This window comes from Rousettus aegyptiacus, unplaced genomic scaffold (genome assembly GCF_014176215.1).
Source record: "Rousettus aegyptiacus isolate mRouAeg1 unplaced genomic scaffold, mRouAeg1.p scaffold_m13_p_4, whole genome shotgun sequence".
NCBI classification, from domain to species: Eukaryota; Metazoa; Chordata; class Mammalia; order Chiroptera; family Pteropodidae; genus Rousettus; species Rousettus aegyptiacus.
Genome location: NW_023416307.1, coordinates 66,370,531 through 66,386,241, shown reverse-complemented (window position 1 = coordinate 66,386,241; position 15,711 = coordinate 66,370,531). Strand labels below are relative to the sequence as shown.

At 32.5% G+C, this 15,711-nt stretch overlaps 1 protein-coding gene across 9 annotated transcripts in view; it reads right to left on the bottom strand.

The window, feature by feature from the left end:
* CBLB (Cbl proto-oncogene B) overlaps positions 1-15,711 on the bottom strand; it is a 200,431-nt gene that overhangs the window by 38,057 nt on the left and 146,663 nt on the right. For all 9 annotated transcript variants that reach the window (XM_016151503.2, XM_016151498.2, XM_016151501.2 and 6 more), the window contains one exon: positions 10,134-10,228. In XM_016151503.2, coding sequence (XP_016006989.2) covers positions 10,134-10,228 — 95 coding nt within the window. The remainder of the gene's footprint in view (positions 1-10,133; positions 10,229-15,711) is intronic.

Below are 15,711 nucleotides of genomic sequence, written 5' to 3'. Positions count from 1 at the left end.
TATGAATAACTTAAGGGTTACATCTTCTACGGTTTAACATTAGAAGATACATATTATGAATGAAGGCCTGTGAGGATATGGACTGCAAAATGGTGACCTGATGGGCATTAGGGTAGAGATTTCAAGCATTACCTTTCTACAAACTCTTATAAACATGAATATCAATTTAGCTAACTCAAGAACAAAAATGGGTTTTACTAGTAAGTAAGAAAAATATACCTTCTTTCTATGTCCTAACATATTTTAATTCTTAATGAAACTTTTTTCCTATGCAATTCACACATAGACTGTATAAAAGAAAAAGACAGCAACCAAATATTTAGGAATATTCTACTCTCTGCCTATTGTAGGTTACTTCCAAAGATTTAAGAGTTTTTAAAGCAGCACTGCATTATGCGATAAGAACAGATAATTTTTGAAATCACATCTGTTGTGGCTGATTCTATATTTTCTCTTCAATGATAAAGAATTTCATCTGAGTAATTTTCCTCTACTCTTTTACTTTGCTGCAAATCAACAGATGGAGTATTTTTGAAGAAAATAAAAAGCAAAACAGAGAAGGCTGGATATGTGTCAGGGTAGGGGTATAGAGGAAATCCCTGTACCTTTTCCTCTAAATCTAAAACTGCTTTAAAAAATAAAGTCTTAAAAGAATAATAGAGAAGGAAGGTACAAATAAGATAAAGAAGTTGATTAAAATAATACCAAAAAAGAAATCTCAATTCATGTAAAGGATTACAATATAATTATATATGTAATTATTTGTGAAATTTTTTCCCTCTTCACAAACTCATTCAAGAAGCAGGTTCTATTTTACTGGCAACTAAGTAAGTGGTAAAATAATTATCTTAAGAATTTTCATTAGTTTACTTTCCTCAATGTATGTTTACTTTCCTCATGTATGTTTACTTTCCTCAATGGGGAAAATATTTAACTTTGGGATACAGGAAAATTTTCAGTTATTGATTTAGCTTTTGGGAAAGTTTTTGGATACCAGAGGAATAAAATAAAGCAAATATATTTGGCTGGTTCCGAGTTAAAGCTGCCAAGTAAACCATCCTACCATTTACACCCATCATTTCATTTTCTTTACATTATCATACATTCATGGCATGTTCTGCACTGTGGCTGTCATCCCTGAGTTAATACACTGGTAATGCAAAAGGACACATACTTTCAAAGATGTATAGCCATCCTCACCACAACCTGCACCTCTTGTTAAATTCACTCTATGTTAGTTATTTGAGCCTTCAGTAATACATCCATTTTCTGCATGTGCGCATTTGAAACAAACCAATAATATATGATCCAATGCTGTTCTTAATTAGTGATTTTTTGAAACTGAAGGCTTACAAGTGCATTTCTCTACACAATTCTATATTAACGGTGTGAGGCATATAATCGGAGAGGTGACCTTCTGCATATCTTATGGGCTTTACTTTTATAACATACTTCAAACATCACCCAACCAAGTATTTTTCTTTCTTCATTTGAGCAATTCTTGATACCTCAATTAGTCCATCAACTTTTCCAGAAAGTGAAGTAGAAACATCCATTTTTGTTGTCTATATATGAACCTCTGTGTCACTGCCCCACAAAACAGTTTTGAAATTTAATCTTTTCTATTACATGTAATTTAACACATGCTTATTCACTGACATTGTGTTTTCTGTAAATTCATCTACATCTCTCTTCTATTTTTGTCTTGAATTGCAAAATGCTTAAGGGTAGATCCTGAATCAAGAAAGGCTTGGCATGGTACTGTCCAGGAGAATACTCAAAAGCTTTTAAAGAAAATAATGACTGGTGATTAGAGAAATGCATGACCACATTGTTAAGGGAAAAAATAACCTTTTTTAGGATCCTTTCATAACCTAGAAAAGCATTTTAAATATATTTTGCTTGTTTTATACATGTACAACTCATTATTTAATAGTATCCTAAGGCAATGTTTTAAATAATATCTTTTATTAAAACCGAATCTTCGCAGCCTGACATGTCATGTACATTATAGTCCATGTTACTTTTAACTATCTTAATCATAACAGGAAAAATACTTAATTCAGAGAAATCACAGGCCAGAGAAGTAGTAACACACAACATAGCTGTATTTGAAATGATGGCACATCCACCACTTGTGTCATTTCTCCAATATATTGAATAAGTTTTATACATACTAATCTTGAGGGTTCATGACCTCAAGAAAAGTCAGTATGGTATATTATTAGATTTAACATAAGCTTTATCTGTATTTTCACTGATTTGTTAGTTAAATTGGAGAAACAAGTTTTAAGTTACATTTTCAAATTAACTTATTCAGGACCAATATTATTTCTAACACTTGTAGGGATCTGTTTTAGCAATCAAGAAGACAAATTTTGAGGAAACTTATACTTTTCTTGAGAATCTAATTTTCCAATACATGTTGAACATTGAAGACTTCATGATGATATTTAAAGGGGCATTACTTGCAATTGCCAGAAAATGGAAACAACTCAAATGTTCCTCAGTAGAATGGATAAACAAATCATGGTGTGTTTTACAATGACACACTTACTCTGAGTAATAAAAGGAACAAACTGCTGATACACCTGACGACATGAATGAATCTCAAACGCATTTTGCTAAGTAGAAAGAAGCCAGACTCAAAAGGCTACATACTGTATAATTCTATTTATATGACCTTCTGAAAAAGCAAAACTATATGGGCATAACTCAGATTTGTAATTTCCAGGGGTTTAGGAGGAAGGGAAAAATTTCCACAAGGGGGATTTTTTGGAGTGATGAATTGTTCTATATCTTGATTGTGGTAGTGACTACATGACTATGTATTTGTGAAAACTCACAAAACTGTATATTAAACTGGGTGAATTTTACTGTATGTAAATTATGCTTTACCTGGAAAAAATGCATTTTAAAATTAAAAATTCATTTAAATTCATTTAAGATATTGCACATAAGCATAGTTTACAAATGAATATGCTTAATATTCTCAGTGCCCTGGAAAATCGCTAATTCTATTTGGGCCTATGGAGAAACAGTAAGAGAAATATAAGAAATGCTCGAACGTGGTAGAATACATGAAGATGCCCTCACTTAATATGAAATAGTATCGCTTTCTAACCCTACACATTTTCTATAATTGAATCAATATGTTCATGGAGGAATGGAGACTATATGGTAGATTATGCCTCTATGAGACAAAAAAGAGATAACATAAGAAATACAATGTAGATTGTATCATTAAATAGAATCCAATGGTTCACATTTCTGTTTAAGGCTACCTAATTATTTATGATCATAAATCAGTTTTATGGTAAATTACAAGGAACAGATTTGTCAGAATACTGGGATTAATATTAATATCAGTTCGCATCATAGCTTTTAGTTGGAGAAAAATGAAAGATTAGTGGAATTAGTGGCATTTCCCCACACAGATTATAGCCATCCTCCAAATGTCATTTTCATACAAAGAGAGATTACGATTCTATCTGAATTTAGAAATTATAATACTAAAATAATAAAAAAAGAATGCCCATAATATTTATTTTTTACCCTTTCCACACATTATTGCTCTTTCTGTTGAGGTCTGTTTAAAATGATATAATTGCGGCCCTCATTTCTTTTTATCAATGTGTCAACAAGTAGGTTCTAGTGATTTGCCACACAACACTAGAAAACCTATATTAGGATAGTCAAGCCACTTTGCAGGAGATTTAAATGAAACTTATTTTTTTTCCTGCATAATCTCATTAATTTATAAATTAAGTCCAAGTTTCAAATACTGAATCATATATCAGGGGTCCAAATCAAACACACAAACATTTCTACATGATACAGCAATGAGAGAATGCCATAGCTATTATAATAAATAAATTGAAAAGGATTCATTCGTTCCCATCCTTTATATATTGCATCAATTGTGATTTATAGGGGGCTGCCATCTTTGATAATAGTGCACCTTTCCATCTATCCAAGGCAATAGTGCACCATCTTGGCAAGTCTTAAAAAGATTTTCAGGTATTAAAATGAAGCTGTGTCAAAGACTAATAAAAAAGCAACAATGTTGATTCACTAGGGTTAGGAAAAAAAGAGTAGTTCTTAATTACAGTCTTATATTCCATTTAAAAAGTTCTCTACTTTTTAAAGTATAAAGATTCATATTTAAATCAGCGATACTGATTTATTACTGAACATAAACTGCATTAATTTAAGACTATAATACACATCGCCTATACAAACGCTCAGGTGAACAATAACAGAACATGTTTTCCTGCTTTTTGGACATTAAGCATGAGAAACAAAGCCTGGTATGCACCATAGACAAGATAAAAAATGTCCATCAAACACATTCTCCTTAACTTTTTTAAAATTATAATGAGATATTTAATAGCTCCTATAGCTTAGCACTTTCTTTTCTTTTAATGTTATCCACTGTAGTTAAAAACAAAGAAAATAAAACAAAACCTTTCCCCTCTACCATGAATTGGCCTATCACTTTAGTCAAATTGGTCTAGCATTATAGTTTTACACTTATCTCAAGATAGCTACACTCACAGGCATGTGCACACCCACAGATGCTGATGTTGCTTGTGGGCGTGGACCTCTTAGATAACTTAGATAACTCACTGGAAGGTGGCAGTAGCTGAAGCTGCATTCAAAATTTTACATTTTTAGTTTACTTTCTCAGTTCAGTATATAAAGGGGAAATTAAGATGATAACCAATAACCAATAATAGATGATGTTCACTAAAATTTTACTACACAGAAACATTTGAAGTTTGTTTTCTAAAATATCAACAGGGCTTAATGATATAGTTTTCTTCAAGGTAATACTTTAAATATATATATATATATATATATATATATAAAAATATTGTTAAAAAGCTCACTGAATTGCATTCATATGTCTAAGAATATAACTAATCTACTAAATTTGGGCACAGGCCACGTAGAAATGAATTTATCAGCTTTATATAGTACCTACTGAAATATTTCTCTGCCAGGTGTTTATATTTCACAGGCATTTGGTGATGTGACACCATGGACCTGATGAGCGCACGTGGGCTGCACTCACTATGCAGCAGAAGGCAATGCTAAGCCACTGCTGCATTTTCTTTTCTCAATCTTTATTTTTCTTTATCTTGAAAACCCTAAGATGAAACCATTCACTCATTCATAGGGTCACCAGGAGTTGGAGCTGACTTGATGGCACATAACAACAATAGAAATATTATATAAATACAATATAAAGTTTAAAGCTTAGATGGTATGACCAGCTATGCCATCCACATCTCTATTTGGATATGTGTGTGTAACACGCACCCCAAACTCAACAGATCCATGTCTTAATTTTACCACTTCTGCCCCCTTTCCACACATGCTCCTTCGCTGATCTCCCTCACTTTGGTAAATAGCACAAACCAGTTTCTTTAGCAAAAACCTATTTAAGTGTCATCCCTATCATACCTCACAAATGTCCAATTTATTAACAGGTACTGCTAGGTCAAAATGCAACTCAAAGCTGATCACGTAACTCCATCCCGGTCACTCTAGTCAAAGCCCTGACCACCTCTCACTGGTCTACCACTCCGGACGACTACACTTTCCACTGGTCTGCCTGCTTGTACTTCTGCTTTCCTAAAGACAATTCTCCATATAGCAGCCAGTGAAACTGTTTAAAAATGCAAACTAGCATCATGTTATAACACTGATCGAAACCTTCCAATGGCTCTTAAAACTAATGAAACAAAAGCTGTTATCATGGCCTTAAAGGCAATATATGATTTGGCTCTTGCATACCTTATTCAACTCTAGCCACCCTGTCCTTCTTGGTGTTCTTCGGATATGCCAAAGAGAATCACTATCTATTTTGTACTTAAGTTCTGTTCATGCTCTTCACCCAGATAACCTCACAGCTTGCTCCCTTTTTAGGTTTCTGTTCAATTATTACCTTTCCTGATGACGTCATTAAAAGTATAAACTACCCCATCACTATTTATCCCCTTGCTTACTTTATTTTTCCTCCTAGCACTACCTGACCATCTACAATAGTTACTGGTTTCCTTTCTTTCTGTTCTCTTTAACTAGAGCACAAATTCCAATGAGGATGGGATTTTATCTTGTTCACACTGAATCTCCAGTCAGTACATGCTACTGAATGAAAATAAGAAAGTTTGACAAAATTTAATTCTCTATTCATTGAACCTAAAATATTAGCAACCTTATCTGTTTAGAAAAATATATAACAATAATCACCACCATCATCTCCAACTATAAAAAAGCCTTTTAACAATAATATGAACCAAGTAATATTGGTTCATGTGTACTTGAAAGCTTAAGATTAATATGTCAAAAGTATAAAAGGTTGATTTCTAAAAGACAAGGCATAAGAAAAATATTCTTCTGAAAAAAGGTCATTCCTCAGCATTCCAGAACATTATTTTACCTGGAAGTAACTATTCCATTATTACTTAACAATAATTCCTTTGCTTACTTGCCAATATCTTGTGTCAAGTTAAATAAATATTTTTAACTGTTTCAGGTTTCATTTAGTTTAACTTTGAAACATCGAATTATTTCAATATTAAATATAATTTAGTAAAAATTTACACTGCGAAGTAAAAATAATCCATTTAGGGTTTTTCTCATTCTCCCCTCCAAATTACCCATATTCCAAACTTCATAAAAATTTTATATTTACAGCTAAATGTCGCTGATATTAATTAAACAGAAACCATTTAGAAAAATCATTTAAGAAAAAAATAAGTAAATCTATATATGGTAGTATAATTTCAGCTTACTTCTATGACAGTAAAAATAAATTCTATATTTTTCTAGATCTCAAGATAAATTACACAATAAGAATCACATAATTACAAACATACAGTTTATCACAGAATAGCCATTTATATATATCAAGTAAATGGGAATCACAGTAAAATCAAACAATTTGACAATTATACTTCAGTAAATAGTTACAAGAACATAGTACAGATTTCAAGGTAAATGCTAGCTTTGACATTACTGAATTCAGCACTGCGGTTTTCAACATTTGTTAGAACTGTAAATGTCTATGTTAATTAGTAATTTTACTTTGGCATGGTTTTAAAACATGGACGAGTCTTACATGGAAACAGGTACTTGGAACATTCAACAACCCTATTTTAGAGAGTTAAATTTTGCAAGACCTCTGTTCTGTGTCCCCTCAGAACTGAGGGTCTATACTCATTGTACTATGGTTGTAAACTCTCATGAGGTCACAGTTGAAAAAATTAAGAAAAAAACCAGGGCACTAATCTAACTCATATATAATTAACATTACAGATGAGTAACCCTTAAAAGAAAAAAAACATTGCATAGCACCTAAAAAGATGAAGCTCAAAATGATTTTGGAGATCATTTAAATAAATGGAGTCTTTCATTTAATGGATGGAGAAAGTGAGGCCCAGAGAAGTTACCTAGCTCAAAAACAGAAGATACTTAATACTGGAGTCAGGTCTGGGACCAAGTCTGATTTTATTTTAATGTTCGCTTAAGAATTCCATGCTGGTTTCATACTAAATACAGTGTATAAATGATTAAGAAAAATGATTATTCAAAAAAATAACTGACAAAGAAAGGCATGAAATTATCTCTACTATATGATCTAACTCATGCAAAAAAAAGTCTTTAGAGAAAAAACATCAAAATGCTAAAACTCTGGCCATTGACATCTGGGATATGTAGATATCTTTATTTATGTATTTATTTTTTCTTTTATATATTTTCCATATTTTCTACAGTGAACAACTGCTACATAGTCAGAATCAAAAAATAAATTGGAGAGGTAAACATGCCATTAAAAGCCAACAGTTGTATTATTAATATTAACTAGGGTTAATTTGCATCATGCAAAACAGAAAACTAAATTGCTATTAAGCCTGCACTGCTGAAATATTTCTCTGGTTCAGTAAAGCAACTTCATTGTTTCGGAGAAAAAATATCAAGACTAAATAAGGAGAAAGTATATATATGTGCACATACAAATGGAAGTATTAGAAAAATATCAATAAAATATATTTTACTATTAATTTGTTTATTCTTACTCTATAAAGAAACAGGTACTTAAATACAAATGAAGCAAACTACAACCCCTGCCTCCTATCCCACTTGCCGATATGAATTTAATAAACAGAATGTAAAAACTTAATCTCTAATTAGCAAGTTTCATTTACTTCATTTTCTGATGTTCTCTGAATTATCAAAGGTAATTGAGTTTAAATGTTTTATTTCATATATGTACATAACCGGGGTTCATCTGAATCTAGAATACCATGTTCTTACCTATTTAGAACCTACTACATGAAATATGTATATTTGTTTCCAGCTTCTATGTCTGTTACATATATGGCAGTTCTGAGAAAAGTTGCCACTGGAGAATGATCCAATTAGCTTTATTTTCTTACTGTTTCCGACTCTCCCCTGAATGATGTCAAATTTTGCACTTTCTTTTTCTTATGCGCTACTCCTTTTCCAATTGTGCTACCCCTCCATGACTCAGGAAATTTCCATCCTCTCTATAAAACAACCCTGACTTACAAAGTCTATAATAGCCTCTCCCTTCCAAGCTTCTATTAAAAACTAGATTAGAATCATACGATTTAGTGCATAATTTTCTCTAGTGATTTTGTGTATGTTAACTTTATTTCAAAGTAGACTGTAAATTTCTTGAGAGCTGGTATCTAGCTAGCTTATCCTTCTTTTGAATTCATACGTATAGTGAGAGTTCAATGACCAGTAGAGGAAGGAATGAAGATGCTCTAAGATTTTTAATTAGAAATGGAGATCTTAGCAGATATTAAAGTCTATCAACCAAGCAACCAGGTATTTTTGGTACTCACTATACAGCAAAAACAGTAGTTTTAGGAGAGAATCAGAAAATTAAAGAATAGGTTTTTGCCCTCAAAAACTTATAATCTTTTTAATGTGGAAAGGCACTTTAAAATTAGAACACTGTAGAGCAGAGTACAATTAAATGTGTAGAAAATAAACCCTGGGAAGAGGAATGAGAATGTCTTAATATTAGCATTACGACTAAAGAAGTCATAGAAATTTTCAAGAAATGGCTCCTGAGACAAAGACTTTTAGAATAAAGATCCTGAAAAGGTAGTACATAGGAGGGAACAGAAGGAAAAACTCACAAAGTCAGTAAATAAGCAAGACAAGATTAGAAGGTAAGCATTAGGAATTACTAAACACTAGCTGGGTAAAAATCTGTGGATCTTATTGGTAGTAGAAGAGCATAGCATAATTTAGAAGGAAGGAAAGAAAGAACAATGCTAGGTTTTGAATAGGAAAGTTATCTGGGGAGAGCAGAATTTAAATTAAATCAGCTGTGTGAACAAAATATATTGGAAAAAAGGCGGGCCGCCTGATTTAATATAAAGAGTAGGAAAATGGGAATCAGGAGACTTGGTCTTATCCTGCTTTGATGTGTGTGTGTGTGTGTGTGTGTGTGTGTGTGTGTAACTGCCCACTGGATCTGTGTTCCCATTTTTCAAATAAAACACCAGAGTCAACTCATTTTTCTAGCTTTAAAATCCATTGATATTAATTCTGAGATCATATCCTATGATCAGGTCAGGCTCATTTAGTTGTCAAGCTACGAGGTAAAACTAAGGCAATGGGGAAGATTAGCTGATTATGAAAAACTCTGAAAGAATAATCAACAGGATTTTATAGCCGAATGGATTTGAGAAATGAGAAAATTGGAAGAACCAAAGATTATTTTATGATGTCAAACTAAGTAGCTGGGAAAAATGTGGTTTCTCTGACAAAGAGCTAAGTTGGAAGGGAGAGTTTATTGTGCTATGTGCTACTCTACCCTTTTCTTGAATGCAGGGAGGACTAAGCTTTCCCTGTTGTTCTATGTGTAACCTCAGAGTTTAGATAAGACTTGTAGATGCTGTGGTTACCAGTAAAGAATCAGAGAGGATCTTAGTTTCTGGACTTCAGTTTATAATTCTGGCTGGGTCATTTTTATTGATGCATTTCTATTCACCCTGTACTTTTTGAACTGAGAACCTCAAAAGTACTATTGATAATATTTTTATATGCCTGGGAAAATGATCTCTGAATTCAATACAACTCACCTGATGCTAGGAATAAGGGAGGTAGCTGGAGGAGGAGGAGAAAGCCGGGGAGGAATATCATATTCTTCACTTCCAAGGTGACCATTGGAAAGGACCTGAGAAGAAATCAAAAGGTTGGTTTAGAATTTAACTTCTGGAGGACCTTAAAATAACAGCAGCTTTTAGAAAATCTAAAATTTTGAAAAGAATATTTAATTTCAGCTTACTTAAACAAATGGTATATCATATAATTTACTGAAGAGTTGCAGTACCATAATGGTTATTCACCACCACTTAAATAGTACCCAGTTCTATGAAAGAAAGATAATATGATTCTCTAATGGTATAATTTCTATAAATTAGATATAGATAGGTAAGTAAATAAATAGTAAAGTTCCCCAAACATGATCAGTTTTTATTGAAAAGTTAAATGTTCTCTGTAAAGATTCAGTAAAGAAAAAAGCAACACTAGTGTGATTATTTCATTTCCTCCCAAATAAAAGTGTTCTAAATTATATCTCTCTGGGGTTAACACAACATTTTTAAACTTCTCAATAAAACAGTCCACGAGTATAGCCAGAAATGCCTTTGTTCTTTTAAGCTTCAGCACTACTGGTAACCAGAGACAAGTTCTGGCTTTCAAAGTACAGGTATTTTTATATGTAGTTTTCAGTGTGTAAACAACACAAACCAAAATGATTACCTTGCTCATAAGGTACCACAGAGAGCCAGTGTTTAATTAATGAGAATTCAGAAATTCTGATTTCCAGGATGCTCATTACATTACACGAACTGTCTGAGCAACTGCTCTCTACTAATCTAGCACCTTGAAGTTAAAGCAATTTGAAAAGAGGAAAACTTTGCAGACATATTCACAAAAAAAAGATTAAATATATTTTAAGACTTAACTTTAAGTAATATTTAGAGTTTTATCATTGGCCTCTTTCCCAAACTCTTATCAATATTTAAAAGATGTAAGTTGATGTTGGGGCAAAAAAGGATGTAAATAACTTGAATCGTCCTAGGCAACCCAATCAAAGACCTACCAACTTCTTTTTTCCCCTTCATATTTCTAAAATGGTGTTGAAGCTTTGTGATACAAAAGTGAAAAGGCCATATCCTTCTCTATCACCTTAAAATAAGAAAAAGATCATGTTTAAAGAATACATTTGAAATATGTCAATGTTTGCATTTCAAAGCTACACAATCCAAATTTTATAGCATTAAAGTTTCACTCTAAAAACTGGCTCCTGTTCTATAGTTCCAATTTCTCTCTTTCATATCTCCCACGTTAGATTCAATATTCTATAGTTACATCATAACAAAATACGTCTTTAAATAAAATAATTTTATCATAGACTTCTGATTATGGATCAAATAATGAAACGAGGGAGTTTTTTGAATTTTGCTAGAGAGAAAACAATTTCCGAGTAGATAGTAATCATTGCTAAGTTCAAAAAACCTTTAGCATGAAAAATTTCTTTTAATCAACAAACATATCAAATAATCAAACATTTGAGACAACAAATGAATCAAACCACAAATGCTCATTATGATGATAAGTATTTAAAGTCATCCTTAATTGGAGTCTTGTGAATGTTGCTGAATAGGTACAATGTAAGATTTTAGCAATCAAATCTCTTTGATGTTTCAGTCACAAATATAGTTACAATTCATTCTGGAAAATGTAATATGGGTTTTATGTGTAATAATTGGTTTTATTAGGAGAAAGTATCTAATGTCCTGTTGACACCTAATAACATTTCAACAGTTAAAAAAGGAGATATAGAAATAACAGTTTCTGTTGTATTGGCTCTAACAATAAGACAACCATAATTTTATATTCGGAACACTGAGAACATATATAAAAAGGAATATAAATATAGTAAAATGTTTACTGATATTAAAAATGCTAACATCTTGCACATTAGCTAAATAAAATAATAAACATATTAATAACAGAGTATCCACATTTTATACTACAAATAAATTTTAACAAGTCACACTGGCAATGGTGTCTATCATTGTTAAAAACCATCAAGCAGCAGACAGAGTTAATGATGTAGTTTATCCTCTAGGAGAGCAATAACCTTAGAAAGAAAGTTAAGTGACTTGCCATAATATGCTTTAAAATGCAAACAACACTCTGTTTGCCTTAGACAGGCTGTTATTACTCATAGTACCTCTAGGAATTCTCCTGCCTCTGAAATGCCACAGTGTGTCTTTTCTGAACCATACATTTTGTGATTGACATGTGCTGATATATTGCTTATGTTCTGTGTAAGATCATTCATGATACACTGAGTCTCTTTCAAAACAAAGACTCTCCAATTTCCTCATTTTATAGGATATTCCTTCAGTGTTTTATACACAGTAGGGCTGAAATGAAAACTGACTACTGATTGGTTTAGACCTTATTAATGAAGGCATTAACCAATGAAATGACTTTCCCAAGTATATCTGGAAGAAATTCATTAGTTTACTGAAATTCTCTCAGCAAATATATGTAATCTGTTTAATAACTGATCTTGCAAACTGTTCTAAAATAGATACTGAGGGTTAACAATATGCCTAATACCAAATAACTCTTCATAATCTTTCCTAATTAGTCTGATTACACATATATGCAAACAACAAAGGACCTAAATATACAGGTAATAGTGACTGGATGATAAGATTTTACATCATTTCATTCTAAGTACCATGTTCCCACCTGTACTCATTTCATTAAACTTAAAATCATTTTAGCTTCCACTAACAAAAGGAATGCAATAATCGAAAACTGTGAATTTGGGGGGTGGCTCCATAGTGTAGTGATTAGCATGTCTGCTTTACACGCAGGAGGTCCTGGTTTCGCGACCCAGGTGGAGCCATGGACCACACCCCAAGTGTGTCAGGCCCCAGGTGTTCGTGTTCGCCTAGAGCTTGTGGGAGGAGACTCTGTGCCTTCAGAGATCCAGTTCTTAACAGGAAAAAGCAACATCCATAGGTCAGGGGTGGAAGCAGGGGGATTAAAAGGGGGGGGGCTATTTTTTTTTTTAGCTAAAAATAAGTATTTTATTTTCTCTGGAAATCTGAAAAGCTTGTTTGCAAATAGGAGGACTGCAGTTCCTCAAATGTGTAGATTGCTAGCATCAACTGAAGCAGTTCACACTGAAGTCTCACTAATTCAGGCCTTATTTAACTCTCAACTAAGGAAACATCTTTTTCTTCTGCCTTCCTAGCTCATCCCAAATCTACCACAATTCCATTGGACATGCTATCTACTTAAACATTTTGATCCTATCACGCCTCTGCCGAAACAAAACAAACAAAAAAAGCCATTAAAACTCTTTCCTGTCTACCAAATCAAGCATAACCTTGTGTAGAAAATAAGCCACTCCATAACTGGTTTCAATATACATTGCTATAGTTTTACCTATCCCGCTTACTCTTTCTATATGCCTTATATTCTAAAACTGACTTCCTACACTATGTGTTTTCCCACCTCCATGCTACTCCTTCCTCTCATGTCTAAAAAAATAACACCTACCAACCTTCTAATGTCTACAGTCACTGACCCTCTTACATGAAGCTTTCTTTATTCTTTCTTTACTCTGCATTTCTATTAGAATTTTTCTTCTTCTTCTTCTTCTTGGGGAGCCCACATTTTATTTTCTAGATGTGACTCCTGTGCCTTATCTCTTAGTTAATGGTATACGTATCTCACCCTCACTAAACTGTACTTTTTTCATTTTGTATTCCCCAATGCCTTGAATATCTAAAGTACTCATATAGCTGGAACAGGCTGAAGGAACAAGAATACATTAGGGGAAATTTAAATTTGTGAAGGAAATATAATCTGAGTTGTAATTTATTATAAATTCTAGGTTATCCTAGATTAATACTTTTCTACATGTCTCAAGATAGCATTTAATCCTAATCTTAAAATCTGAAATGTTTTCTTATGATTCAGATATTATCTAAAAATTAAGGTTAAGGTATTTGGGACCCTTGGGGTATAGGGAAAACAAATACTTTTTTGATAATCTTGGCAGAATTAAGAAAAATCCTAACACGCCCCATTTTCCCTATTCCACACATATAATCCCACATATATGCTACCCCCAAAATTTTGCTATAATTTGTCCAACAGCGTTCGATTAGAAATGAGACCAATGTACACAGAGGACTTATGTTCCAAAAGACAGTTTTTGAGATTTATAGATAAGTTTAAGATTGTTCATATAAACATGAGTCTCACCACCAAAAGAGCAAAAGTCACAATCTCAAAAAGTGGAATCATTTGATGTATATATCTAGCAACATCTTTAACAGATTATTGTACACAAGGTCATTTTAGAATAATGTTACATGAAGTAACATGACAAGTCAGAGATAGTTTTTATCACATAAAAAAATGCAGTATTCTTAGTCTTTCAAGAGGAACAAATAAAGATAGTTGGATACAATGTTAGTATCCAGACAAAGAAGATACATTTCAAGTTTCCAATGGTATTTAAAAGATTTTAGTGCAAATATTTTCAGCTCTGATAATTAAAACCAATTAACAAACAAAAGTAAATATCTAGCCAACAAAATATTTATTAGGAAACAGGTTTATAACATGGCTAGAACCTGAGAATTCAGGGAATGAAACAGTACTATAGGAAAAAACCTCTTACAAGAAAATAAAACAAGATAAATGATCCTAATAACTCTTAGCTTGCAGATTCATGTTATTAAGTAAAGCATTACATTAGCTATTTGATTATGGTAAGTGGGAGGGGAAAGAGAAAAGGGAATAAATGAAAATCACAGAAAATTCTTACATTTCATTTTAACTATGAATTAGAGGGCTTTTTTCCTCAGAGCTCTCTACAACTAGCAAATAGAGTAATTAAAAATTGATTTATTCTTGTTTCCCTTACCATTTATCTAGTGAAGATGCAAATAAAAAGGGCAAATGGTTCTAATGGATGATGAGAACTGGCACACTGAGAGAAGACACATGATAACAGGGAGTGAGCTGTCACTCCATTTATGGGGTATTTAGTTTTATGAATTCCTCTTATGGTATTCCATATATACATTTAATTTCAATTTCCACTTTTACTACTTATTCAAGTTTTCTTATCTTTAAAGTGGGAAGGTAATACTTAACTTAAAGCATTACCTCTAATGAAAACCAGTCTAAATAGTAGTTATTAAATTCAACACAAAAACGTATTTGTTTACATTTGTAGAAACCGATGATATCAGCCTCCAAATATCTAAATCTCAAAACCCTTTATTTTCATAACTTTTTAAAAAACTAACTGCAAACTAGGTATACAGGGTGAGAATACATTTACCATTTTCATTAAAAAGATGAGTCTTTTTCAAATCAAAATTATTTCCCTTTCCCTTTCATCCCCTCACCTTAGTAATAGACTCTTATTGTATGTCATCTACCTATAGAAACTACTACTCTTCTAAAGAGAAAAAAAAAAGAAAAATCTATTTTAAACAAGAAAATTACATTCTACTCTTGGCTGAAGGACAGTGTTGGAAGAATACATAAAACCATCTGTACTGGTGTATATCATGGCCATTTTCTTCCTCCATCCCTGCCTGCCCT